Source organism: Dermacentor variabilis, chromosome 3 (assembly GCF_050947875.1).
Source record: "Dermacentor variabilis isolate Ectoservices chromosome 3, ASM5094787v1, whole genome shotgun sequence".
NCBI classification, from domain to species: Eukaryota; Metazoa; Arthropoda; class Arachnida; order Ixodida; family Ixodidae; genus Dermacentor; species Dermacentor variabilis.
In genome coordinates, this window is record NC_134570.1 from 703,146 (window position 1) to 730,928 (window position 27,783).

General features: G+C 47.8%; 1 protein-coding gene across 1 annotated transcript in view; it reads right to left on the reverse strand.

Moving 5' to 3' along the window:
* Positions 1 to 27,783, reverse strand: part of LOC142575075 (kinesin-like protein KIF12) — a 769,060-nt gene that overhangs the window by 522,497 nt on the left and 218,780 nt on the right. The window contains exon 3 of the mRNA XM_075684038.1: positions 27,602 to 27,729. Within this exon, the coding sequence (XP_075540153.1) occupies positions 27,602 to 27,729 (128 nt within the window). The remainder of the gene's footprint in view (positions 1 to 27,601; positions 27,730 to 27,783) is intronic.

The window sequence follows — 27,783 nt, forward strand, 5'->3', positions numbered from 1 at the left end:
GAGATATGGGTCTCAGGTTCTCAATTTGCAGTCGCTTGCCCGGTTTAGGTATTAACACGATTTGTGCCGTCTTCCATTGCTTCGGAATCTGCCCTGTCTCCCAGCATTCGTTAATATATTCTGTTAACTTAGCTATAGACTCATCGTCCAAGTTCCTTAGCATTTTATTCGTTACCCCGTCTAGTCCTGGTGCCAATTTAGTATTGAGTTTCTGTAGAGCTGCCCTGACCTCTGACCCGCCGATTTCGTTTTCTAATTCGTCATTTACCTGCCCTGTGTAGTCAGGATGTATGACGGGCGTCGCTTTCGAGATGTACCTTTTCTCGATTTCCTTGAGGAAGTCCTGCTCTGTCCCTCGGTGCGTTTGTATTAGCCGGTTTATTCCGAGGAAAAATTTTGTGAAAAATGAAAGACAAGGTATGAGCAACTCTGGTAGTAGAAGAGTGGTTGGGTATGCGTGGTTCAGAATTTCGTTCGAAATTCTCTTTGCCGAAGCGACGACGTCCGACGCCGGAGTTTCTGCGACACGGGGTCCTTAACGCTATCGCGTTAAAACATTGACTTCCAGTGGAGGAAAAGAGCTAGGAAGCTTACCCACAAGTGTGCGAACGGTATAGTAAGCAACCTGACAACAACGAAAGTCAAACGCTATGTCAGGGGGGCTGAGACAATCTCATGGGTGGTGGCAAAGGAAAGGATACCTGCTATCGTTAACAACCTAAGAGCAAAAATTCATAAGAAATTCCGCTCTGTGAAAGTGGATGACCAGCGAAGCTGTTTAGCGGACGATACAGAGGTGAAGCAGAATTATGAACAAAGGTACGGACATATCTATTGTCCTGATCGATGGTCATCGGGACGACTTTGGCACGCACACACATTCGCGTTTCACCTCTGTTATTAAATGTGTTCGTCACATGAGATACCGTGATTGAAGCGTCAGAATCGGTGATCTTTCCTGCAAAAATTTCCACCATAAAGATTCGACTGTCTCACCAGACTACATCGACTGCCGTGGAGACCGCTGCTATTCGTTGTGCACTTTGCGTAATTTCTGAGGAACTACTCAAGAAATGGAGCGTGTTCAGGGACTCCAAGGCTGCTCTTCATTGTTTGGTTTCAGCTTTATGCCACGAACCCCAGGAACAACTAGTTCTAGAAATCAGACTGCTGCTTCACCACCTCGTCGAGCAAGGACACGACACCACGTTACAGTGGATTCCAGGCCACTGTGGCATGATGGGCAATGAACATGTCGACGCAGCAGCACGATCTGCACATGAGGAGGGTGCAAGACTCCGTTCCATTCTCAAGAACAGGCGCTGCAATGAAAATTCGTGTGCTTGCAAATGAAGTCATGAGGACTTTATGGAACACACTATGCTTGAAGCACACACGTCTACACCGACTGGACCCGTCCCTTCGACTTCGACCCCCATCTGGACTCTCTCGACTCGAGACAGCAGTACTTTGCCGACTGTGGCTTGGCGTCACTTGCACAAAATCTTTCGCCTTCCATGTCGGTACGGACGAGAGCGCGGCTTGCAGTCACTACGGCGGCGAAGAGACTATAGAACATGTACTTTGCCACTGTCCTTGATACAGCGCCCACCGGCTGTCACTAGAGACCGCGTTGGCACGCCTTGACGACAGGCCACTTTCAGAACAATCAGTCTTGGAATGCCGACATGAACTGTCGTCGCACCGAAAGTTGGTCAAGGCTTTGTTGACATTTTTACGTGGCAGTGGCCTATTAAACATAGTATAATGATCCCATTCCGTTCCTTTTCATTGTTTTCACGCTTTTATTTTTGTCACCGCTCTTCTTTCCGTTTTCACTTTCCCTTTCCCTTCCCCTAGTGCAGGGTAGTAAACCCGAGGTTTTCACTCTGGTTAACTTCCCTGCCTCTCTCTCATTTGCATCTCTTTCCCACTCTCTCGCATAAGATAATGAATGGCTCATGCCGCGTCACAGGGCACCTGACCAGGTCTGGCCATGTTGAGCTGACAACCGTAGAGCATACATTGCGCGATAGCGATCATGACTGCAAAGTATTACATCGCTACGCGCTGCGGAAAGATTTGAAATTTCAAACCGAACGCCGTTTTTCCTTCTCCTCGCCACCGCCGCGCTCCAAGCCGGAGGATGACGTACTCGCGTCATTGCGACTATGTGCTCTAGTCCGCAGATGGACGTCGCTCGTGGTAACACGTGATTTCGAGAATTATTCAAGGCACCATCTGTTATTTGTGGGATCTCTTGCTTGAATTGACGAACTGAAGTTTAGAGAAACAATTTAACACACAAACAGAGCATCTGCGTGTTTTTTTTTTGTTTTATTTCTCACCAAAGCAAGATAAATGTATTTACGCTTCGTCTGCTTGTTCCCACGATCGTGCAGTCACGTGCGCAGGTATCTAAACTATGCTATATTCTACTGTGTGCGCCGCGCGTGATCACGCTCTGCGATCCGCTTGTTCTGCTTCAGTATTCGTGTAGCACTGAACTATACCGCTAGTCATGTGTCTGTGCATAGCGCGCAACATCGTGCGCTGCACGAACAAGGCAACAGCTCCCGCGCGACGCTGTCAGTGGCATGAAATTTCGATAAAACTTGTTGCGGGGCTAGTTGGTGATGTATTATTTGAAACTGATGGTAGCGCTAAAAAGAGCGAACACACGGTGAAAAGACGACACGACGACGACGAAACGCTACTGACAACTGGTTTATTTCTTGAAAAAGGTTCAATATTTAAGAGAATCACAACACATGTGCACAACCATACTGCGCCAGCCTTCTTTATCGCAATATTGCAAACAGTCACGGGAAGTGAAATGATAAAACACCCGAGCAGCAAGAAGTGAACACATGACCAATTGATGAAAAGCCATAGGTTACGGTAAAACCATAGGTTATAGGTAAATCTCTCCAGAAGTGTGCGCTCAGCCGAGTACAAATTTATTGAAACATCGCTGATGCACAGACCCGCCTTTCTTGTATGTGAAAAGCTTCCAGCAAAACTCTAGCTTTAGCGCTTGCACTTCTGCCCAGAACCATTGCTTCTTTGAACCGTGGCACGCACTCCCAAACCATCACGTGCGAAACTAAATTCGCAAGTTTCTCTTGTTTTGTTCATTTTTGAGAGTGTTCCCTTAAGCGGTCATTGATGCAACGCCCCGTCTGCCCGATATAGCTCTTGCCGCAGGACAGGGGAATAGAGTATACCATTCTAGGGCACACCTGACGAAGACGTCTTCATGCTGCTTTTTGCAACTGCGCTGACGTTCACCGCAGATGCGGGGGCACAGCTTCGCCAACTTCTTTGGCGCAGAAAAAACAAGCGGCACATTGTGCTTGCTGACCACTTTTTTGAGGTTGTGCGAAACCTTATGAATGTAAGGCATCACCTAAGGTTTGGTCTGAACGCGTTCAGGTCCAGCCTTCATTCGTCGGAGACCAAGTTTCTTGAGGAGGGTTTCAGCGTCTGCTGCAAGGACAGAGCAAGGGAAGCCTGCGACCAAAAGCCTGCGAACCTAATTGTCAAAGCTAAAAAGCATGTCGTGCGGGCACGACTTCTGAAGTGCCGGTTCCATGCAGAGCGATGCAATTGCTCTTGTCACGGTCTTCGAATGAGACGATTCATAGGGCGAAAGCTCTTTCTTTGCACGTGGGAAATAGGCCAACAGGTGTGTCCCTTAGTTGTCCTCAACCTAAGGTCTTAAAAACGTATCTCGCCATTTTGCGGAAGTTCATGGGTAAAAGCCAGGCCTTTGCTATGCTCGTTAAAAGTACGTAAGACCTGTCGTACAGAATCTTCAAAAGAAGTGCCATTACGAACATTTAAAAAGATAAAGAAATCATCGACATATCTAAAAACCTTTAAAACCGGGCCTCCTATAAAATCTCGATCAAAAAGGCGATCAACATGAGGTAAAAAGATGTCGCACAAGATAGGTGCAACACAGGACCCTATACAAATGCCACTGCGCTGCAGAAAAGGCTGTCGGTCGAAAAGGGCAAAAGTGACACTCAGATAAAATTCTAAAAGCTTTAAAAAATCATCGAGACACACCTGCTCTTCTCTAAAAAGAGAGTTCGCCTGAATTTTCGATAGTCTCCTTCACAGCAACTAAAAGTTCAGGTTGAGGGACGGAATAAAATAAATCCTCAACATCTACAGAGAAAGCATAAACGACAAGGCGGTTATTCTGGAGAAAGTTTGTAACTTCTTGGGATTTTTTGTGCCAGCGCACGAACTACTCGCCACCAATAGAATAATAATAATATATGGGGTTTTACGTGCCAAAACCACTTTCTGATTATGAGGCACGCCGTAGTGGAGGACTCCGGAAATTTAGACCACCTGGGGTTCTTTAACGTGCACCTAAATCTAAGTACACGGGTGTTTTCGCATTTCGCCCCCATCGAAATGCGGCCGCCGTGGCCGGGATTCGATCCCGCGATCTCGTGCTCAGCAGCCTAACACCATAGCCACTGAGCAACCACGGCGGATGCCAATAAAAACGTCGCCCGGAAGGTCAGAGGAGAAGACTGTGAGAGGTGCCTTCTTGAGGGAGTACACAGCATCGCAAAGTTTGTTCCCAACATGGCCAGTCGTACCTCGAGACGGGTGTTAGACGGGGTTGGCGCGCATTTCAAGAAACACAAGCTGTCTCTTTTACAAGCGGACAAAGACGGAGGTTTCGTCGTCATGCACGCGGGCATGTACAAGGCAAAAGCCTTGCAAGCAGTTGAGGAGAACTTTGTGCGAGTGAAAAGAAAGCGCTGTGCGTGTAAAAACCAGGTTCATGAACTTCTGTAGAGTTGAACCTCACAAAATTAGGCAATCATAACTCCAACTGCAGAGGTAACTCCTTGAATGCTTTTTTCACAGCTAAAACTCACAAACCTGGCATCCCTTTTAGGACCATTATTAGTGAGAACGGAACCTAGCAGCAATGTGTGAGCCGCTTTCTACTATGTAGGCTTAAGTCGATAAAAGTGAACGATCCCTTCCTGACAAAACAATTCGAAGAAGTTACAAACTTTTTTTCAGAATAACCACCGTGTCGGTTATGCTTTCTCTACGGATGTTGAGGATTTATTTTATTCCGTCCCTCAACCTGAACTTTTATTTGCTGTGAAGGAGACTGTCGCAAATTCTGGCGAGCTATCACGAAAACTGTGCAATGAAACTCTGCGAACCAGAGTTTCATTGCACAGTTAAATAGGCTACAGGCTGCGGCATACCCAAGTGTGGTGGTGACGTCAGTCTCAGAGGTATTACTTCAGAAACTGAAAGGGAAGCGGCACAAAAATAATTGTAGTACACAAAAGAGGCCTGAAGTTGTGCCGTATTGCCACAGAGTGGCTCACAATCTAAAGAATGTCGCCACTAGATACCAAATTCCGATAGTGTTTTCTGCTCCTCAGAAACTGTCATTGTTGTGCAGCCGTATTTCTAAAACAAATAAAAAACCAGATCGTGAAAAGAACCACGCGAAGTTTGTAGATTGCAGTGTTGGTGTGGTTTATAAGATTCCGTTGTCATGTGGCAATGTGTATGTAGGGCAGTCAGGCCGCTGTGTTAACGAGCGCCTTAGAGAGCATGAGCGATCCATACCAATAGGCACAGGTTCCCATTTGGGTCAACATTGTAAGATAAGCAAATGCAAACCCATGTTTCGTGATACAACGATTTTGAAAAAGAGCCGCGATACGACCGCCCGAGAGTTATCGGAAGCATTCTTCATACAGTCATTAGGGTCACAGTGCATTAGTGTGCCTTCTTTAAACTTGTACAGTGCTGAATATGATTTTTTAGATGCTATCGCATGAGTGCGCTCTTGTGATCGGATGTTGGTGGTTCCTGCACACGGTGCTCACTGCGCATGTTCCTCTAGTTTCTGCTGTCTATAAAGGAGTGACGCAATAAAATGATGTCAGTTGAGAGTAGCGCCTTGTCCTGTCGCCTTTTCTTTTGTCCGTTGTTTTGCGCTAAGCGAAGTATTTATGATTTAAGGTCATTTAGGTGGTGATTATAATCGTGATCTTCGCTGCAGATTCTTCTTATACGTTTAGCTTGTCTGACAAAAATTCCTTGCTTGCAAAGTCACGGTGATGACTGTTGTAGTCTAAATATTGCTGGCTATCTGTAGGCTTCCTGTAAAGTGTCCTTCTCAGTTTTCCGTTTTCTATGTAGACCGTCGTGTCCAAGTTGATCTGACTAGGAGAGTGGTGAGCAGTAAATTTAATACTAGGGTGAAAGCGATTGAAATGGCTAATTAAGTCGGTTAAGGCGCTTGTGCCGTGTTCCCATATTATAAGTATGTCGTCAATGTGACGAAGATAGGTGTGGGGTTTTAAAGGCTAGGATTTCAGCAGGTCTGCTTCAAGCTGTCCCTTGAAAATGTTCGCATACGTGGGAGCGAATGGCGTACCCATGCTAGTGCCGAAAATTTGCAGGTAGTGTATACAATCGAATTCGAAATAGTTGAGCGTGAGAACTACCCTAAGGAGCGATAAGTAAACTTCAGGAGCGTGCGCTTGGGGATTGATTGCGAGGGATCTAGAAACTGCTTCAATTCCTTCACTCATGGGAATGTTGGTGTAAAGGGCAGAAACATCCAAAGTGATTAGAATAGCGTGGTCGGAAAGGATTTGGTTGGCGTTGATGCCGTCGATAATTCGAAGGAAGTGCGGCGTGTCTTGAACGAAAGATGGGAGGGTGGTGGGTATGTTTGACAGGTAGCTATTTAAGAATTTAGACAGCAACTCAGTTGGTGTGTTGTTATTAGACACAATAGGCCGACCTGGGATTTCTGCTGTAAATATTTCTTCGACCGGAACTTTATGTATTTTAGGCAGAAGATAAAAGCGGCCTGCTGTTTTGTTCTTGGGTATCATGAAGCGATATTCAGATTTCGTCTTTAGTTCCCTGGAGCGGAGCTCCGCTATTGTGCTTAACACAGTATTGCTGTAATCTGAAGTTGGGTTAGAGTCAAGTTTTCTGTAATGGGTGTGGTTGCTCAGTTGTTTGGAGGCCTCATTCTTGTACTTTTCTAAAGGCCAGATTACGACACTGCCGCCTTTGTCTGCTGGTTTTATTACAATATCATTCCTTTTCGCAAGTTCTTTAAGGATTTGGTGTTGAGCGGGGGTCAAATTTTTGCGTTTCCGGCAATGCCGCGTTGACTCTAGAATTTCCTTTGATATCAGTTTTAAGTATAAATCGAGGTCTGGGCACTGTTCGGTTTCCGGTGTCCACGTGCTAGGTGGTCTAAGAGAGTCTCTATCTTCTTTTCCTACATCTGGTCTACCGAAAAAGAACTCCTTGATGCGCATGCGTCGTGAAAACTCTGTTATATCTTTGTGGAGTTCGTATTCGATTACTGCGTTGTTCGTCGGACAAAACGTCAGACCACATTTCAGGAGATCAACTTCTTCGGGGCTTAGACTCTGGGATTTGGCTACTACATTGCTGCAGTGCTCTGGATGCTCACCTGTAGGACTGTCGGTGGAGCTACGTGCTGCAGGGGTTACATTAGTTTCTTTGGGTGGATCTGCAGCTCTAATATCATTGCGCTGGTATTTATCTAGTAATTTTTTCTCCTTAGTTTGGACGAATTGTTTAAGTTCTCTTCTTTACGTTTCAGTTAACTTTATGCTGTCGAGTTGATCAGAGATTATCATCAGTTGTTCTTTGCAGTGTTCTTCGAGAATGTCGATTAGGGAGAGCGATGCATTTTCTAGGACAGCATTCCACTTTAATAATAGCCTGGAGGTTAAAGAACCAAGGGCGCATCTAACCTTAATTCTGAGACCTTTTGAGATTTTCCTCTCTTTAATGCAGCTAGTGTGAGTTTTTAGGTTTAATCTGTAATTTGTTTGTTTGGCGACGAGTTTGCGGGATTGGAGGAAAGGGCGAGATTTGTTGTTGCATGTGCTATCCCTAGTGCGTGGTAGTCATTTCTGTTCGGTTCGGGCAGACCTCCGGGGCGAAAAATCTTCAGATGGTGTCTTTTTACGCTTAATTTTCTTGTCGAGGCCTGCACCGATGTCTGTCTGCGTATCGGTTTGCTTGTTAGTGTATGTAGCTGTTTGCGTGAAGGCTTCGCGGGTGGTTGTGGGCTTCCGTATGCGCGGATATTGTAGAGGTAGTTAGTGTTGGTTCCGCCTCCACCGTTTGTGTAGGTGCTTCTTGGGTTCTAGCTTCGGTGGAACGTGCGTGCGAGCTGGTGTTGAAAATATCAGGCGTGTGTTCCTGTGCTGAAGCTAACTGGGACGCAGGATTTATTGGTGTTGTAGGTTGCGTCGATTTAAAAGAGCTCCTGAGCCTGTACTTGATGTTGTCAGCCATTACCTTGACGCCAAAAAAAAAATTGGGGTGAAGTCCGTCCCGGGCGAGCAGAATGTCGGGGTCCTGGTGTATTTCAGCGTGGTGAATGACATCAACGTTTTCGTGTTGGTTTCCAATGTCAAGAAAATCATTGAGCTTACGTGTCCCTAGTGCGTGAGCTAGGAGTGTCGCTGATTGTTGAATAAGTGGCCTGTGTTTGTTTGCGATCCTGGGAAGTACTGTTGTCAAGGTGATTTCTGCGTTTGGTGCACGCAAAAGTCAGCCAGCAGGATTCCCCCGTAATAAAAGCATGTTGTCGCCCTAGGTGCAAAACCTGCAGGCACCTCCAAAGTGACATTAAAATTAAGAGCACCGCAAATAGTACAAGTTCGGATGTGATTTATATGCTTGAATGTTCCTTCTGTAAGAAACAATATATCGGTGAAACAGGACAATCAATGAACGTCAGATTAAACGGACATCGCGCGGACACAGCTAAATAGCTTCCCAAAGCCATCGCCGAGCATTTCAACCAACCAGGTCATAACTTTGATGAACTTAAACTCTACATCTTACAGTGAAATTTCCGTTCTGGACGAGAAAGAAAATACAAAGAATCATACCTTATTCATAAGTTCAAGACATTGCAACCAATAGGCATAAACGTTTCAAAGGGAGCTTTAGAATCTATTCGCTATGCTAAACTTCACGCTATAGGCAACAACACTTAGTTTGATTTCTTGGCGTATCCCCCTTCTTTTTTTTTCTTCTCCCCTTTCCTTTCCTTTCTTTTTTTTTTTTTTTGTCAGCCGGCGTGTCAGGCGCCCTTGACACGCCGGCTAACACGCCTGTGTTGACAGACCAGGGGGGGGGGGGGGGGGGGGGGCTGGCTTTGACCTTGTACACAGAGTTTCTTTACTCTCAATTCGACACGATAACAAATTTTCCCTCGTTTCCGCGTCCTCCCGCCTCACACCCTTTTCCCTTTAGAAGAACCACACCTATATAAACTGTGGCGAGGAAAGCATATGTCGCCTTGAAGAAGACAAGTTCACTTGTCGAAACGTTGGCTCCTGCATTCACCTTGTTCACGTTTTGCTCATCGTCTTGTTATAGCATTGAGGTTTGTAAAAGATAGTTGCCCCTACAGTAATTATGTGCGATTGGAGGAATGCAAAAGGACACCGTTTCTTTGTCATTTAATGTATCATTTATTTTATTTTATTTATTTACATAATATTGCCCGCCGCCTTTTTGCAGCCATGGCAGGGAGGGGTCACAAATCATTGAAGCAAAACAAAAGAAACAACGACGCAACTGACAATGAGCATGCATAAAAATACTAATACATAATCTATTTCATTATACACAACTAAATATTTATTAACTCATAAAAAATAATGGATGGGATACAAAACACTGTTACAAAACAAGAGAAGTAGTGATGAAGAAATTACGGCCGCTGACCAAGTCAAGGTGAAAGAACACACAGAGACGTTTCGGGACCCCTACGGGTTCCTTGATCATACTAAAAGCGGGCAAGAGCCGCAAGTCGTTTTTATGCCAAAATGTGACGTAGGGAACGGGTGTAGTTAGCAGGAAGATTTCCATCAGTCCTGTTGATACTGTTGTCAGTAGTTTGAATAAATAAAGATTCTAACAAGAGTCGCGTCATCGAATTCTTTTCCTTAGCTATTATAGCAGCGTTTTCCCAATCGATGCGGTGACTGCGATTATCGGCGTGTTCGGCAAGGGCGTTCGATACTTTTTTTTCTTGTTGGAGACGTCCCTTTGGTGCTCTTTTAATCTTCTCGTGAATTTGCCGGTTTCACCGATGTAGCTGCAGCTGCAGTCTGCGCATGGTACATTGTATATGACACCGGGATAATTCTTGCTTTCAAGGCGATCCTTTACGTTAACAAGCTGGTTTCTCAGCTTGTTGGACCGTAGTATCGTAGTTGGAACGAAGTATCGAACGCCCTTGCCGAACACGCCGATAATCGCAGTCACCGCATCGATTGGGAAAACGCTGCTATAATAGCTAAGGAAAAGAATTCGATGACGCGACTCTTGTTAGAATCTTTATTTATTCAAACTACTGACAACAGTATCAACAGGACTGATGGAAATCTTCCTGCTAACTACACCCGTTCCCTACGTCACATTTTGGCATAAAAACGACTTGCGGCTCTTGCCCGCTTTTAGTGTGATGAAGGAACCCGTACGGGTCCCGAAACGTCTCTGTGTGTTCTTTCACCTTGACTTGGTCAGTGGCCGTAATTTCTTCATCATCATGTTACCTGACCAGACGAACTTTCGTCGAACTCTTGACTACAAGAGAAGTAGTAATCAAGCTACTGACGATGCGCGTGAAAAAAGATACCTAGAAAAAAGTTATCACATGATCACAGAGACTGAAAGTTTGCACTTAGTGCATCACCAGTGTAGCAGTTCTGGCTAAATTAATCGAAAAACTTTGCCATCGAGTGGCATCACACAAAAGCTACCTCAGCGCTTTTGACCTTGCGCAACTTGCAAAACATGCACTCAGGAATGCTTGCACAGGTAGGATTAAATAAAGGTGGTAGCTAACGTACACAAAAGAATTTGGTTTGTATGTCACCCAAGACGTGCCCCCACAGCCATGAAAATCATTGTCAAGAAAAGTCACGTCATCATAATTAATGTGAAAACAATCGAGACATGGGTACAGATTTTTTTCCAAATTGTATTGCAGCTACTTGTAATCTGGGCAAGACATAAAAGACGTTGCCTTTGCTTACTGTGTGGGGACTGAAATGGCTAGACTCTGCAATGGTGTGTAAGTCGTATTGTGATGATCGTGTCTGCAGAGTATTAACCTGCTGCACAGCACGACAGCAGCAGAAATTTCTTACATTTTTTAAGCTTAAGAATTTTTTAAAGTTCCCATGCTCTTCACAGCTCCTGACAGGTAGCCCTGTTTCATGCCAGAGAAGCAAGGTCATATGTACAAATGCTTTATTTACGCATTGCCTTTAATGTCACTGATTATGTACAAAGACTTCGGCAAAACATCCAATGCAGAACATGCTAAACCAACTCTGGTAGTGAGGCATGCAACAGCAAAAAAAAAAAGGAACAAGAAATGTAGTTTGTGGTTGTCTATGTTGGCAGTGAACCTCACCTGCTGACTAGGTGGTGGTAAGATTTTTCCCATTCTGCTATGTCTTCTAATAATAAAACGATTTGAAAAATGTTTGCGGTGCTAGAACGCCCCGAGACAATGCTTTGCAACTTGCAGCATATAACCGAAATTTCCTATGGAGATTTGGTGAAGGTCCATTACATTTCTTTTTCCTTACAGGCATGTACAGACAACCGTAGATGCATGCACAAACTCTACATGCACAGGTGGTGAATTCAAAAAGGTTCATTGCTGCAAGACAGGTTCAATGAGTAAGGACAGATGAACGCGATGAACACCTGTCTTGTAACAACAAACCTTTAGTTGCAAGTCAGTGCTTATTTCTCTCTCATAGGTGTAGTGCTAAAACATGTTCACACATCTCTACAGCAGCAATGGCCAACCAACCAGGCCCACAGATATCAACTTCATGAAATTCTGAAATAATTATGCACAAAAATACAAATACAACACAATGTAAAATGAACAAAAACAAGAACTGAAGGGCTTCCATATGACACAAACAGACAAGAAAACGGAGTAAAGCATAGAGGGAAAATAACTGTAGTTTTATTTCTAATGCCGTGGTCACAAGGAGAAGGGAAATGAAAGTGGACGAAATACAACTTGCCACTGGTGGGGGCTAAACCCAAAACAAATTGACCTACGGTGAAGGCCATTTCACCATCAATTCCCTAGAATGTTTACGTGTACTAGACTAGGCACTGGGAGTGTTGTTGCACAAGTAGCACTGGCTAACACCACCAGAACGAGATCTAGTACAGGCACATATATGCTCAAGAAAGTTTGCAGAGGGATAGCCATTGCTGCAGATGTATTGGTAAAGCAACGCAAACATAATACAAAGGCTGTGGGTTCGCCTCCCATCAATGGGAAGTTATCTTTTCATCCAATTTCATTTTCCTCCTTATTTCTCCATTTTATTACAAAGTAATGAAATTCCTCAATGATTTGCTTTGTTTCATTGTCTCTCGGCTTTATTATACAAGAGGTATACAATAAATACATTAATCTTTGAATTTACTACTTGCATCAATTTAATTTTCATACCGAGATGCTTATCCTCACTGAATTCCCTAATGTGTTTGAGCAGAGAGACAGCAAAAGTTCGAGGTCGTCCAGTGGTTTGCATCTTTTGACTGCACTTGAAACACTGCCTAATTCCTCCAATACCAACTGACTCTCATCTTTCTTTTTCCTTTTCCTCCCTCTTGACGTCGCTTCAGAAGCAAGGCTTCCCAACACGTCGAGCTTGTGACTGCCTGCTCAAGCCAGCGACCTGCTTCGTGTGCCCCGGAAGCCTCAGGAACCAGCACTTCTTGAAGCACCGGGGGATTCAAGAGATTCCAAAATGTCCTGAGACTCCACAGAATCGTGCGACGCCGAAGACAAAGTCGATGCTGGCGCTTGTGACTCTACACCTGACAGTGACGGCACTTCAAGCGTTGCCAGATCAGAAAACTGGCACATCTTTGTTAAGATGTCCGCAGCGCTTCCCTCCTCACTCGATGGGGGCACTGGTGGAAGGTTGGCGGACATCCTGCATGTGAGCGTAATAACGTTTGCACATATTGTCAATGTGCAACTAATGTGCCGATATGAGTGCGAAAATACGTAATGGCTCAAGTCCGTCCACATTTGTTTTAAGGTGTAATCTTATTAGAGAACAACGCCCAAGCTCTGAGTCAGTTTTGTGATGACGTAAGTGGTTTGCATACACAACCAGAATGAACATTTTCTGCATGCGTTGAACTGTAGCTTTCGTATTATTTTTATTTTTATGCTTCTTATGCATTTAAGCAGTTCTTATGAGATCTCCGTGCCTAAAACCTAGTGATACCTTGTACTTCAAACAGTGCATGACATCTGGAATGTTTCAGTTTCGAAATAATTAGCAGCAAGCATTCCACTACATTTAATCAGTACAACCACTTAATAAATTTTATGTTGAAAGGCCTACGCTTCTACTTTCTAAACATAGAGTACACTCTAAAAAATGTTTATACCCTTTGGGGTGTATATTGCCACCCAACAATAATCGTCATCTGCCTTCTTAAGTTTCCTTGCTTGAAAACGCCGCGCCCGCTACTTTCCTGTCGGCAATGCTATGTCATGCTGATAACGCGCATGCCGTTCGCTACTGGGAAGTGCCGGGCTCGCAGCGTTAAAGAAAGGAATTGCGGACAAGACCGATGACGTTTATCGTTGTGTGGCAAGATACGACTCAAAGGGTGTTTTTCTTGGAGTGTAGTAGTATTGTTATGTCTTGCTTTAACATGGCTCTTTCCTGTTAGAGTTTTTGTACTTGAAATGTTCTTGGCTTGTAACTTTGTTTTCCTTTCATTTGTTTTTAAACTCCATCTCATTCTAAACTATTTTTCTTAATTGAATGTATGTGTAAACACAGTGTGAAGCTGTGTACGTAGCAGTCAGTGCATTTGCTGTTTGTATTTAGGAAGTTATGTATATAGTCATGTTGGTCATCTTGCTATCTGCCTTGTGAAGGGCGTTTTAGCCCAGTCAAGCTGATTTTAGCGCGAAAACTCTTCCAGAAGGTTTCTTAAAGCTAAGCTATCTTTGGAATTTCCCACCGCTGCTGCTGCTGTCTTGCCAAATAGCTCTACTGAATGCCTCGTACTGATATTAATGTAGTCGTTGAACAATTATCATCCCGGCTGACTACTGACTACTGTCTGCGCTATGTCCAGACATAGTGCAAATACCGGATATAATAATGTAACTAGGTCGTGGTTTTCGCATGTAAAATTCCAGCAATCATTTTATGCCCAGTGAAAATGTGTCTAACTGGATTGTCTGGTCTTGTAAATTTTGATAAGCAGGAACAGAGTTCTCCATAAACATCGTGAAAGCTTCACTTAACCAGTAACCACAGCGCTTGGTATTCGCAGAATAACCGCAAGCAGATAATTAGGTAAGGACACTGCTTAGCAGACACAAAACCAAGCATTATCAATTACACAGCTGATAATGTCGTTGGATGGTGCATTTATTCCTACAGAATGAGGGCACTGAATGAATCCTTGAGCAAGCTAGGTAAATTTCGAGGGCCTGCGATGAAGCACATAAGCACATATTTGCACACTGCCGTCAAGCAACAAAATGCAAAATTAAAGCTGTTCATTGCAGTGCCTAAGACACACGTGAATATAGCAACGTTCAATACTCGGCTAAATACTGCCCATTGACTTGCATGCTGCCTTCTAGGATCAGTGCACAGAATTAAAGGAAACTACTTGCATCTTTTGTGTTTTGTTTTTGTGTGCGCATCATGCAAGACCTTTTCTTTTTATTCATCCTCCTAGTTTGTATGTGATACTCTCTGTACTTCTGTCTTATGCATTATTAAGTTAGGTCTTTATGTGCTATTTTACTTGTTATTTTGTACCTATATTTCTGCTTTCTCTGCTCTCCACTGCAAGCTTGTGGGTACAAGCTATGCTTGTACTGCTTATATTTCCCCTTACCAGATCACATTTAACGAAACATGCGATAATCGGAGCAGCGATGCCGCACAAATATTTTATCGAGAATTAGACGAAGCTGAATATAATGCATACTGCGCGTCGATTTACTTGTGTAAGCACAATTTTGAGTCGATTACCATAAAGCGGCGCATTGCAAGCTATAATATAAACATACGGCATCACCGGTAGACGTGGTAAAGGGAGAGCACTAGAATGCCGTGTTTAATTTTTAACAAGCCGGCTAAGATGGAAACTTCAAGATCACTTATGGTCTACACTCCATTGTGTAGCGCAGGAACATCATCTCGTCGAAAAACAGCCAGATGACGTCGTCCTGAACGTCGTCTGGCACGGCACGGCTCTTTTCTTTCTGAAGCGTCTTCCAAGGCGTCGAAATTTATTCCCCAAGGACTTCCATCACTTCTGCAGCGCTGTAATAACGTCATCTGCACAGATGAAACGCGTTTTCGACATCTGCGAGTCGGCTGATGAGAGAGGCAGCTTATACCGGTTCCACACAGGCTTTCGATCGCGATCGAAAGCGATCAAATTTCTTGATCACGATCGGTTCTACGCAGATTGCGCAGTACAGGCAATCGTGATCACAAAATCCGATCCCGATCAGGCTCGATCGCGATTGAAACTGCTCCGGTATGACGCCCGTACGAAATTCCGAGTACTCACCTGTTGGGCAGCGTTGGGCATGACGATCCACGAGCACCTCGTCATGTGCGTGTTCTTGTGGCGCTTGTATTTCACCTGCCACCAAAGCGCAGGTCGAGCCTCAACGCCGGCGATCAGCGCTTCGTTGTTGATCACCTCCATAGCCTCTGTGCTGTAGCGACACGAAATCAGTAGCTACTCCCGGCGTCTCGGAGGGAAGAAGAAGACGAGGAGGCGTGCGGACGTGTCTTGCGTGCGCTCCCAGGTTTTTCGATGTTCCTGGCGGATTTATGCTTGTGCTCAAGCCAACTTCGATTGGAATCATCAGCGGAAGTCACCAGGATCACCTGGATACCAAAATTGCGGCAAGGGGACCCAATTTTCGGCTATTTTTCGACTCTGGCGCGTCGTCCCGGCAGCTGCGTTCGACCTAGCGTCGACTCCGACCACTGCCCGCCGGCCAAGCGTCGGTGCGCCGCGCTGCCGACCCCTGGGGCTTAGCACGGCTGGATATTAACGCGATAGCGTTAAGGAGCTCGTGTCGCAGAAAAGCCGGTGTCGTCGGTGTCGGCGTCCGCGGCGTTGGCCGTGAGCGATAAATCACGGCAGGCACTTCATAAATAAAAAGCAACTTCCAAGATGGGTTGGGTGGGAATCGAACCAGGGTCTCCGGAGTGTGAGACGGAGACGTTACCACTGAGCCACGAGTTCGATGCTTCAAAACGGTACAAAAGCGCCTCTAGTGAACGCGGGGTTGCCTTAGAAACGAGCTGTTTCTAAGGCTCAGGCGTGCGTCGCTTGCTCAGGCGCACATTTCATTGTCGCGCCGAACGCTGCGTTGCTCGACGCTCACCGCGTCCGATGCGGGGCGCGTAGTCGCTGCGCCGTAGCCCATTGTCTTACACCCCTCGGCGGGTCGACGGGAACGCTGTCGCGTTCCACTCTTGAAGGCGAAGCTTAAGCGTCCTCCAATTTTTTGGGCGAAAATGGAGGTTGTTGTTCAAGGAGAGGATATTTCTCCGGAAGAATTTTCCGAAAAGGTCGGTTGGTTCACGATCAACACAAGCCAGCAACGCGGCAGCCAAGATGGTGGCCGCGAAGGAGGAAGCCAAGGTGTCGGCTCGGATCGAGGAAAGAGACAAGATGGCTGCCACGGCCACGTGAGCACCAAATCAATCAAGATGGCGGGGAGGAAATTGGCGCTGCGCTCCGTGGCGTCACAGCAACCACGCCTACCTACTGGCCTGCATAAGGTGATAATCCGACCGAGCGGAGGATTGAAAGCTCTATCTTTGGGTGGAGAAGTGAAGATATATGAGATTGTTCGAGCCGCTGCGGGCGTGAACTTGAAGGAGGCTAAGGAAGACATCATTCAACTTAACACCAAGCAAAACACCATTTTGGTGGGCACCATGAGTGAAGAAAGAATGCATCGCTACCTGAAGATAAAAATACTTCACGTTGATCAGGCAAAATACGAAGTAAACGCCTACCTGCCAGCCCCCGATGGCAGTGGCAAAGGAGTTATTCATGGGATCGCGGTGGAACACACGGAAGCACAGATTTTGGACAACCTGGATTGTTCAAGGAACCCCAAAATCAGAGGGGTCAGAAGAATGGGGAAGACATCGACCTCAGTTCTAATACTCTTCGTAAACGATAATGTGCCGTTTTGGATTTATTATGGAGGCGGGCTCCTCAAGTGCTTCCTCTACAAAAAGAAGTTTGAGGTGTGCAACGCATGCGGACATCTTGGGCACCACTCTGATGTGTGTCCGGACCCGGACGACGTCAAGTGCCGCGGCTGCGGTACGGTGAAGCCACCGGATGGACACGTGTGCGATCCCAAATGTGCTCTTTGTGGAAAGGGACATGAACTGGGCAACAAGAAGTGTCGCGAGATCTACCGAACTCCGTACATCGTCAGGAAACGCCGGTGGGAGCGGAAGCTCCAAGAAGAGGAGGCGAAGAAAACACCCCCGTCTGGGCGAAAAAGCCGATCCAGAAGCCGGGAGGGCTTCCGGAGCCGCTCCGGCTCCTTCCCTCGCCTCGATCACCCGGGCCGTTCCAGCTCCAGGGGCTGCTCCAGCTCCAGGGATCGTTCCGGCTCCGGGGTCCACTCCGGCTCCAGGGCAAGATCGTCGTCAAGGCCGAGGAATGAAGCCAAGAAGCAAAGGGAGGTGAGCTGGGTAGACAAGGTCTCCCCAAAAAATACGGAGTCCGAGGAACTCGCCAAGATGAGAATCACGGTAGAGAAACTCATTAAAAGTGTAGATGACCTCGAAAAGGAAAACGCTATGCTAAAAAGAGAGAAGAAAGTAGCTAACGCAGTCGAAACAGCTAACACGATTGGAACCCACCCAACCGTTAAAAGCACTGTGGCGATGCAGGTAGATGACACCCGCTCCCCACCTCTGAAAAGGAAACCAGGCGCGAATGCGCCGCAAGAACCCACAATGGCAGATCTGTGCAAAAAAATGGACGACTTCCAGGCGAGCTGGGAGGCAAAGTTCGCATCAGTCATCCAAGCCATCCAGGCGCTATCGGAAGAAAGCCAGATGTTGAAAGTCGCAACGAGCACCATACATTGTTGCACCCGTGGTTGGGGGACCGACGACACAAGGGAAAGAGGGAGCCGGCGAACGGACGAGAGGCGCCCCACTGCAGCACGTGCCGGCCGGCGCAACTGCAAACAACCTGATCCGTTCCACCGCCTTTTCGGCGAACCGCCTACTCAGTGCGAGGCGCGGGCGCCCCGACAAGGACGAAGGCCTCGGTGCGGCCAAAAGAAAACGTGGACTTTGTGTAACTTCTCCCTTTCCCTTCTCCTTTCTTCGATCTATCTTTTGTAAATAAACCAGTCTCGAAACGTATCCCAACGAGTAAAGTTCCTTCCTTCGAGGCTCCTGCGTGCACGGCCGACGCCGTCGACCTTAGTAAACGCGCAGCAAATTTAGCGGAGTCGTCCAAGAGCGACAGAAATTAGAGTTAGCCCAAAGGCGCGAGCATTCATTTACATTTTTTGGTGCCGAAACCCGGGAATACTTCGCCTGCTGACATCGAAAGCGCCATGGAACGACTACAGAAGAAGCAAGCTGCCCTGCGACAAGCAATCGAAAAAATCATCGCAGCTGCCAGCGACCTACTGCAATCGCCAACCATCCAAGTCGGTGAGCTTGAGGAACACCTCGACCTTATCCTCGAACAAGCGGATGAGTTGAAATCTGTTAACGAGAGCATCGAAAAGAAGATAGATCTTCAAGAATTAGATGCAGAATTAGAAGCCTGCGCTGCATACACGGAGAAGATCTGCTCCATCAAAACAAAGATCAAGAGAGCTCTCAGGAGTCAGACAGCCAACGAGAGCCGGTCGACAACTCCGTCAGTCACAGGCAACGCATCAGAGCAGGAAGCATACCACATCGGTTCCGTTCCACCTGCGACATTCCAGCCAGTATCAGCAACAACCAAGTTACCGAAGTTAGAAATCGGAAAATTCAGCGGGGACCTGGGCTCGTGGCAGAAATTTTGGAACCAATTTGAATCGACTATTCACAAGAACAGCACCCTGCCTGCAATAGCGAAGTTCCAATACTTAACCAGTTATCTAACCGGAAAAGCCGCCGCTGCCATAGAGGGGTTGCCGATCAGCGATAGAAATTACGACATCGCAGTGAAGACCCTCATTGAGAGATTTGGGAAGGAGGACGTCATAATTGAGGACCACATGTCGCGCTTGCTTGACGTCCGCCCAGTGCATGATCTGCGGGACATCGAAAGGCTGAGGAGCCTCTACGACGAAATCCGCTCGGGAGTCCGAAGTCTAGAGGCACTGGGAGTGTCGTCGAGCACCTACGGCACGTTGCTTCTCACCGTCCTTCGTAAAAGTATCCCAAGTGAGCTTTGCTTGGCGTACTTCCGACGGAAGGCTGCCTCACCTGAAACGCCACAACACGAGCTTCTCAGTTTCCTTGATTTTATGAGAGAGGAGGTTGAGAGCAGAGAGAGAGCACAGAGTGCACTACGCCGTGGGTACCAGGACGCCGCTATCAGACAGAAAGCGCCAATCAAAGGGGATGTTCGTCTGCAAAACCCATCGGCATCTGTTCTCACCGTAACCGACGGCGAAACGCAATGCGCATTTTGTGGTGCAGAGGGACATCAACCAGCGAACTGTGTCGCCCCCGTGCCCATGGCCAAGAAAAAGGAGGTGATGTCAAGAGAGAGGCGCTGTTACAAGTGTGCGAAAAAGAAGCACCGTGCCGCTGAATGTAGAACTGCAAGGTGGCTGAAGTGTGCCAAATGCTCTGGACGACACGCAACTGGCGTCTGCGAGCTCAATCAAAGACCGACACACCCTCCTTCAATCGGAGATGCTGCACCAGCAGAGACAGCAGTACAATCATCGCTTCAGGTGGGACCAGCACTGGGAAAGACCCGTGTGCTTCTGCAGACTGCACGAGCGTATGCGGAGGGCCAGCACAACAGCGCTCTGGTGAGAATGCTGCTTGACGGTGGCAGCCAGAGAACGTTTGTACGACAGGATGTTTCCCGGCGCCTCAATCTTCGCGTCATAGGAGGGGAGAAGCTAGCTATCTACGCCTTCGGAAGCGAGAGACCGTCTGAAGAAAGAAGGTGTCATCGCGTGGAATGCTGGCTGCGAAACTGGCGCAACAACACCAGAGTTCGGATCGAAGCATTAGAGGTGCCCGAGATCTGCGGAGACCTCCTCCCACCACCTGACGACTCCACGGCTAGCATCGCTCGTGAACAAGACCTCCAGCTTGCTGACACCTTGCCTGACGGCTACCATCCTGGTGTTGGAGTTGAGCTGCTTATCGGGGCCGATCACTACTGGGATATAGCAACAGGAAATGTCAAGCGTCTTGGTGAGAAGCTCGTGGCCATGGAGACTGCGTTTGGATGGACATTGCAGGGCACAGAGTCTACATCGTCCGTCGCAACCTTTCTATCGAGCACCGGAGTGATGCGGGTAGGTGTGACCACAGCACCCGACGAAATCTCTCGTCAACTGAGGTCATTCTGGGAGCTGGAGCACCTTGGGATCGTCAACGATACACAGCTGACCGCCAAAGAAGACAGCGTTCTTCGGGCCTTTGAAGAAACCATCACCCAGAAGAACGGTAGATACCAAGTAGCTCTCCCATGGAAAGAAAACGCGTCAGACTTAACAGACAACAAGAGCATAGCATCGCACAGACTTCACTCATTAACGGCGAAGCTGCTCCGACATGAAGAAATCGTTCTAGACTACGATCAGGCAATCAGGAACTACCTGCAAGCTGGACACGCCGAGGAAGCGAACGAACTGGGTGAGTCCCCGCTGGGGCCCATTTACTACATGCAGCACCGAGGTGTTGTCCGGCCTGGTAGCGAAACAACTAAGTTGAGAGTCGTATTCGATGCCTCCTCCAAAGCGGCGGGAAAGCTGTCACTGAACGACGTCCTCTTCGCAGGACCTAATCTAAATCCAAACCTAGCGGACATCCTGATTCGATTCCGAGTGCATAATGTGGCCATAATGTCCGATATAGAAAAGGCTTTCCTTCAAATCGAGCTTGCAGAGAGTGCGCGCGACGCTGTCCGCTTTCTGTGGTATCAAAGTACACCAGGGCAGGGCGACGCGCTCCCTCCAATCAAAGAGTACCGCATGACAAGGGTGCCATTCGGCGTTACATGTAGCCCGTTTCTCCTCGCAGCTACCTTAAGTCATCATCTCAAAACGGTACAGGAGAAATTTCCTCGCACCGCCAAGATCCTGAGTGACAACCTGTATGTAGACGACTTGGTTACTGGTGCCGACAGTGTAGAAGAGGCAGAGCGCATAATCAGGGAATCGCAGTCCATACTCAAGGCTGCAGGTATGAACCTCAGGAAATGGCGATCAAACTACCCAGAACTGATTGCATCGTTTGCCGAGACTGAAAGCGCCCAAAAAACTCTACCGGAGCTAGGCCCCACAAAGATTCTCGGTGTAGAGTGGAGGCCTGACACAGACGAATTCGTTTTTGAGATGACCGCCCTGATTGGATTTTTGGCAAGTCGGCAAGACACGAAGCGATTCGTATTGCAGGCCTCGGCGCGCATTTTTGACCCATTTGGCTTTCTCTCGGCCATTACCATCACGGCAAAGATCATGTTCCAGAGCCTCTGGGAGCGAGGTACGGCGTGGGACGAAAGGGTTCCCTCAGATTTACAGGAGACATGGGATAAATGGTGCCTGCCTGTGCTAACAATGGTGGCCGGGAATGAGCCGGCGCTCATTGCGGGGGAGGATGTTGAAAGTCGCAACGAGCACCATACATTGTTGCACCCGTGGTTGGGGGACCGACGACACAAGGGAAAGAGGGAGCCGGCGAACGGACGAGAGGCGCCCCACTGCAGCACGTGCCGGCCGGCGCATCTACAAACAACCTGATCCGTTCCACCGCCTTTTCGGCGAACCGCCTACTCAGTGCGAGGCGCGGGCGCCCCGACAAGGACGAAGGCCTCGGTGCGGCCAAAAGAGAACGTGGACTTTGTGTAACTTCTCCCTTTCCCTTCTCCTTTCTTCGATCTATCTTTTGTAAATAAACCAGTCTCGAAACGTATCCCAACGAGTAAAGTTCCTTCCTTCGAGGCTCCTGCGTGCACGGCCGACGCCGTCGACCTTAGTAAACGCGCAGCAAATTTAGCGGAGTCGTCCAAGAGCGACAGCAATTAGAGTTAGCCCAAAGGCGCGAGCATTCATTTACACCAGAAACACAGGGCCGCGTTGGTGAGCATTTAATAACTGGCAGAGGGAAACAGAGCAGAAGGTACATGGTGGTTCTCACACGGCTGCGACCCTAATACCACTGGGTGATAATCCACAATTCAATCATGGCCAGTCACAATAAACACACGATTTGGCAGTGGAATTGCCGCGGGTACCGTCGCAAAATAGCGGTCCTACAGCAGCTCCTTCTTGGCAAAGACAATCCGGACGTAATCGTTTTACAAGAAACTGCAGGGATGGCAAAATTATCGGGCTACATATCATTTAGTACAGATGATGGAAGATCCGGGGTAACCACCCTGGTCAGGAGAAACTTGGCAGTCGTTAAGCACGACACGGAGGTTATCAACGTAGACCACGTCCTTGTTGAACTCATTCCAGCAAAAAAGAAAGAAGGCAGCCTCTTTGTTCTCAATATTTATAGCAGCCCGAAACAAAGGAAGGCCCGATTTGGACCTCTTCTCCAAAAAACTCTGCGTATTGCCAACAGGCAAGCTTTGGTAGTGGTGGGAGACTTTAACGCCCAACACGCTGCCTGGGGGTACAGAAAAGAAGGAGTTAAGGGAAGGGAACTCTGGCTGGATGCACAGCAAGAGGGGCTCACCTTAATGACCGACCCCCAAACCCCCACTAGAACGGGGAATAGTGTCAGCATAGACACCTCACCCGACCTCACATTCGTCAAAAACGTGGGAGATGCAACCTCGGTTAATACCCAGGAAAACCTAGGTAGCGATCACTTTATTCTCGAAACAGTGGTGAGCGCAGGCCCTGCCAGGAGAAAAGGCAGAAACCAGCTAATTGTTGAATGGGATGCCTTTCGCGAAATAAGAAGCGAGACGGCAGTGAGTGAGATAAGGGATATTGATGAATGGGTTAAGAAACTTGGCCAGGACGTTAAAAACACAACCAAGGAGATAACGGAGGACTCTGCACTGGAGATAGCGGACAGCCACCTCCTCCATATGTGGGAGGCTAAGCTCAGCATGGAAAAACGGCTCAGGAGGCAAAGGTGGAACCGCAATCTCAGGAGACGGATCGCTAGGCTCAATAAAGATATAGAAGATTACGCGCTCAAACTAACCAGGCAGAACTGGGAGTCCACCTGCGATAGGATGGACGGAAATATAGGCCTAGCTAAGACATGGAATCTACTCCGCTACCTGCTGGATCCACAGGGCTGCAAAACAGCGCAGCGACAGAACCTTCAAAAAATTCTTCACTTGTACGAAGGTACGGAGGTAGATCTAATGAAGGACATACAGGAGAGATACATAGGCGACACTAGCAAGGAACCCCTACCTAACTGTGAAGGCGTAGGCAACTCCAGCCTAGACGAACCCATCAGCGAGGCGGAGGTCCGGGCGGAGATTGCCAAGCTCAAAACCAAATCAGCTTCAGGCCCGGATGGCGTTAGCAATAAAATGCTACGCAATCTAGACGATAACTCTATAACTGCATTAACTAACTTTATGCAGAAGTGCTGGGAAGAGGGTAAACTACCAAATCAGTGGAAAACCGCTAAGGTGGTGATGATCCCAAAACCAGGCAAGAAACTCCAGATAGAGAACTTAAGACCTATCTCTCTAACCTCTTGTGCACGCAAGCTTTTCGAGCACGTTATTCAAACGCGGCTCAATAACTACATGGAGGATAATGACCTCTATATGCATTCGATGGTGGGCTTTAGGCCCAGGCTCTCCACCCAGGACGTGATGCTGCAACTAAAACACCAAATCATCGATGCGGAAACGGGGGACGCAAAGGCAATCCTAGGGCTTGACCTAGCGAAGGCTTTTGATAACGTCACACATAAAGCCATTCTTGAGAACCTTCAGGACTTGGGAGTAGGCGTACGAACCTACAATTACATTAGGGACTTCTTGTCAGACCGAGAAGCAAAAATCCAGATTGGAGAATGCCAATCGGATGACATTAAATTAGGCAGCAAAGGGACCCCACAGGGCTCTGTGCTCTCGCCCTTTCTTTTCAATGTGGCCATGATCAAACTCCCTGAAAGACTGGAGGCTATTGAACTACTAAATCACAGCATATACGCTGATGACATTACGTTGTGGATAGCTAGGGGCAGCGATGGCCAAATAGAGGAGACCCTCCAAAGGGCTATCCAGGCAGTTGAAGGTTACGTCGGACCTAGGGGACTTAAATGTTCACCGCAAAAATCGGAACTGCTTCTATACCAGCCGAAAGGCAGGGCCAGTAAGGAGGAACCGCGGATCTCTCTCACAGCTGGGGGGATCCCCATTCCAAAAGTGGACAAAATCAGAGTTCTGGGACTTTTGATTCAGGCCAACAGCTTTAATGGCGAAACAATAAGGAAACTAGACGGCTGCGCACTGTAGACCATGAGGCTGATCCGCAGGATCGCCAACAGGCGGTCCGGGATGAGAGAAGCGAATCTAGTTAGGCTAGTCCAGGCCTTTGTGATAGGTAGAATAGCTTATGTTGCTCCCTTCCTCAATTTTAGATCATTCGAGAAGAAGAAGATTGAGGGCATCATACGTAAAAGTATAAAACAGGCGCTGGGGCTTCCCATCCGCACTGCAAATGAAAACTTTTAGCTCTAGGGCTCCAAAACACTCTTGAGGAGATTATTGAAGCAGTGAGGATCTCGCAGTATGAGAGACTTGCGGGAAGCCCTACGGGCAGGAATATCCTAGCTAGGCTAGGCATAAACTATGAGGGGCAGGAAGGCATCAAAGTCGACCTGCCGCGAAGCGTGCGGAACCGACTAATAATCCCACCACTACCTCAAAACATGCACCCAATCCATCACAAGGAACGCAGAGAGAAACGGGCCGAGGCTCTTGAGAAGCGTTTAAAAAACTCGAAGGACGTGCTCTACGTTGATGCTGCAGACTATGGCAACGGCCGCATGGCCCTAGCTGTAGCGAACGCTGAAACTAGATTGATGGCCAGTGGCACAGTTCCAACGGATTGCTCTTAGATAGGAGAAGAATCTGCCATAGCACTTGCAATTGCAAGTACTTCAGCCAAAATTATAGTAAGCGACTCTAAGGTTGCGGTGATGAACTTTGCCAGAGGCAGAATTTCTCCCGAGGCGAACAGAATCCTGAAGACCTACAGAGGTAGCAGGAAAATTGAAATAATCTGGGCACCTGCGCACGCCTCCCTCGCTGGGAACGATGCGGCCCACGAATTAGCTCGAGGACTTACATTCCGAGCTGGTGGGCTAGCCGAAGGCTTCACGGGGCGAGACCGCTTAGTGTGCTACAGAGAAATCACACAACACTACAGACTGGGGCGGGTTAAATATCCTCCGGCTGATGCATCCTTAAACAAGAGGCAGGCCTCCACTTGGCGTCGCCTGCAAACCAACTGGTTTCCAAGCCCGGTGTCGTGCAACCTCTACTACCCGGGTCAGTACTCCAGCCAGTGTAAGCTATGTAAAGCCAGGGCTAATCTTAATCACATTCTGTGGCAATGCCCACAGGCTCCCTCTGAGGGAAGAATAAAGTCTTTAGAACAATGGGAGACCTTATTACTCAGCTCCGATCCGGAGATTCAACTGAAGACCGTCCAACTGGCCGAAATCGCCGCTAGGGTCCAAGGACTCCTGGCCATCGTCTAGGTTGGAAGACTTAAAGCCTTCCCTACATCTGTTGGACAAATAAAGTTTTACAATCCAAAATCCAATCCCGGCGTCTCCTTACGATGCTGAAACTTCAACAACCTTTCCGAACCGCCGTAAATGTACAAGCGGCCCACGTGACGTCGGTGCACAAGCTGCGACTTCCGTCGCGTACGCTCAAAATGACGCCCAAGATAAAGACCTCCTTGACGCGCGCGTTTCCTCTCTAGACGCGTAGGACAGGCGCGCACGGCCTCGCAGACGCGTGACGCGTAGCCAGGCGCGCACGATTACCCGCGTGTGGTTGTGCAGTGCGCGCCCGCGCGTGCTTCATCTCCAAAGCGATCTGCTATGTTTGCAGAGTGCGCGTAGTGCCGGTAGGTTCGTATGAGCTGTGCTTTCGACGTTTCGTTCGCGTTGAAGCGAGAGATGCACGAAGGTCAATTCGATCGCTGCTGCTGCCGCGATTCCTCACTCCCGCACTTGGACAGAGAGTTTCCGCGCTCATCAAGCTAGATGTGTTTATGTTACTTACAAATTTCAAATTCAGATTGCTTGTAATGTATGTTTGTGCGATTGTACCCACCCAGCCTGCTTAAGATCTTGTAAAAGATCGTAGTATATATAAATAAAAAAAGAAAAGTAATGTTTACCTGTGAGCGCCTAACACCGTGCTTGTTAATTTTGGTAAAACATGCTGCCGAGTAGCTGGTTTGAAACCACGATAGAATGTGTAAGCGCGACTGAACGAGGACGCAGAAAGAAAGACACACAGAGACCGCGCTGTCTTTGTGTGTCTGTTTTTTTCTAGGTCCTCGCTCAGCCTCGCTTATACATTAGATCATTGTTAATTTAGTTAGTAAGTGAAAAGTTTACGAGTTTATGTGGCCGATAAAACTACTATCCTTACTTTGTATAGCTATCTACAAATTTGCTATCGCAATCGGTGCTTGACCTTTGGGGCGACACTGCGACTTTTCCATACATGTTTTTCATCTTTTTTTCTCTTCCTCGAAACTTCTCTATCTCCATTGTAGCGCTCGCTACCTGCGCTTTAAGGGATCGTGTCTTATCAATCTCTTCCCTGCTTTTTTTCCATCACTACTCTAAACGTCTTTCGCTTATCTCGACTGCTGACCGATTGACGCTCCCGTTCACTTTAAATCCAAATGCTTCTGGAAAGTACACGTTACCTACAGGTCTAGCTGGGTGAATCCTTTCTCATTCCACTAGGATACGGAGTGGTTTTCATATGTTTCTCTGCAGCGTACACATGCCTCATTTAGCCGGTTTGGGTGTCGGACGCGACACGCGTCCGGCCGGCGCCTTCATGTGTAGACAGCATTCACGCGACCACGTAGAGGTGGTGCTACCCGGTGCGACCAAATACAGCGAGTTGGTAGCGCGTGCAACTTGCGATCCGACGCCGCATTCTGTGGAAGCCTGCTGGGAGTGTATCGGGTGCGTCTCTTAGTGCAAATAACCGCACGACGGATCGCGCACAGTATCGCACGTGGTGTCTGCATTTCACTCACCCGTCAAGCGCCATGTCGATGAGACGCTTGATGCCGCAGTGCTCGAACACGTCCTCCTGTGTCGCCTCCGGTTCGAACACCACGGTGAATGTGAACAGCTTGGTTTGACCACTTGCTGGCTCCTCCACCTGTTCGCGCCAACGGCGAGAGGTTGTGTTGTAGCCCTGCTTTCTGACCTGCTC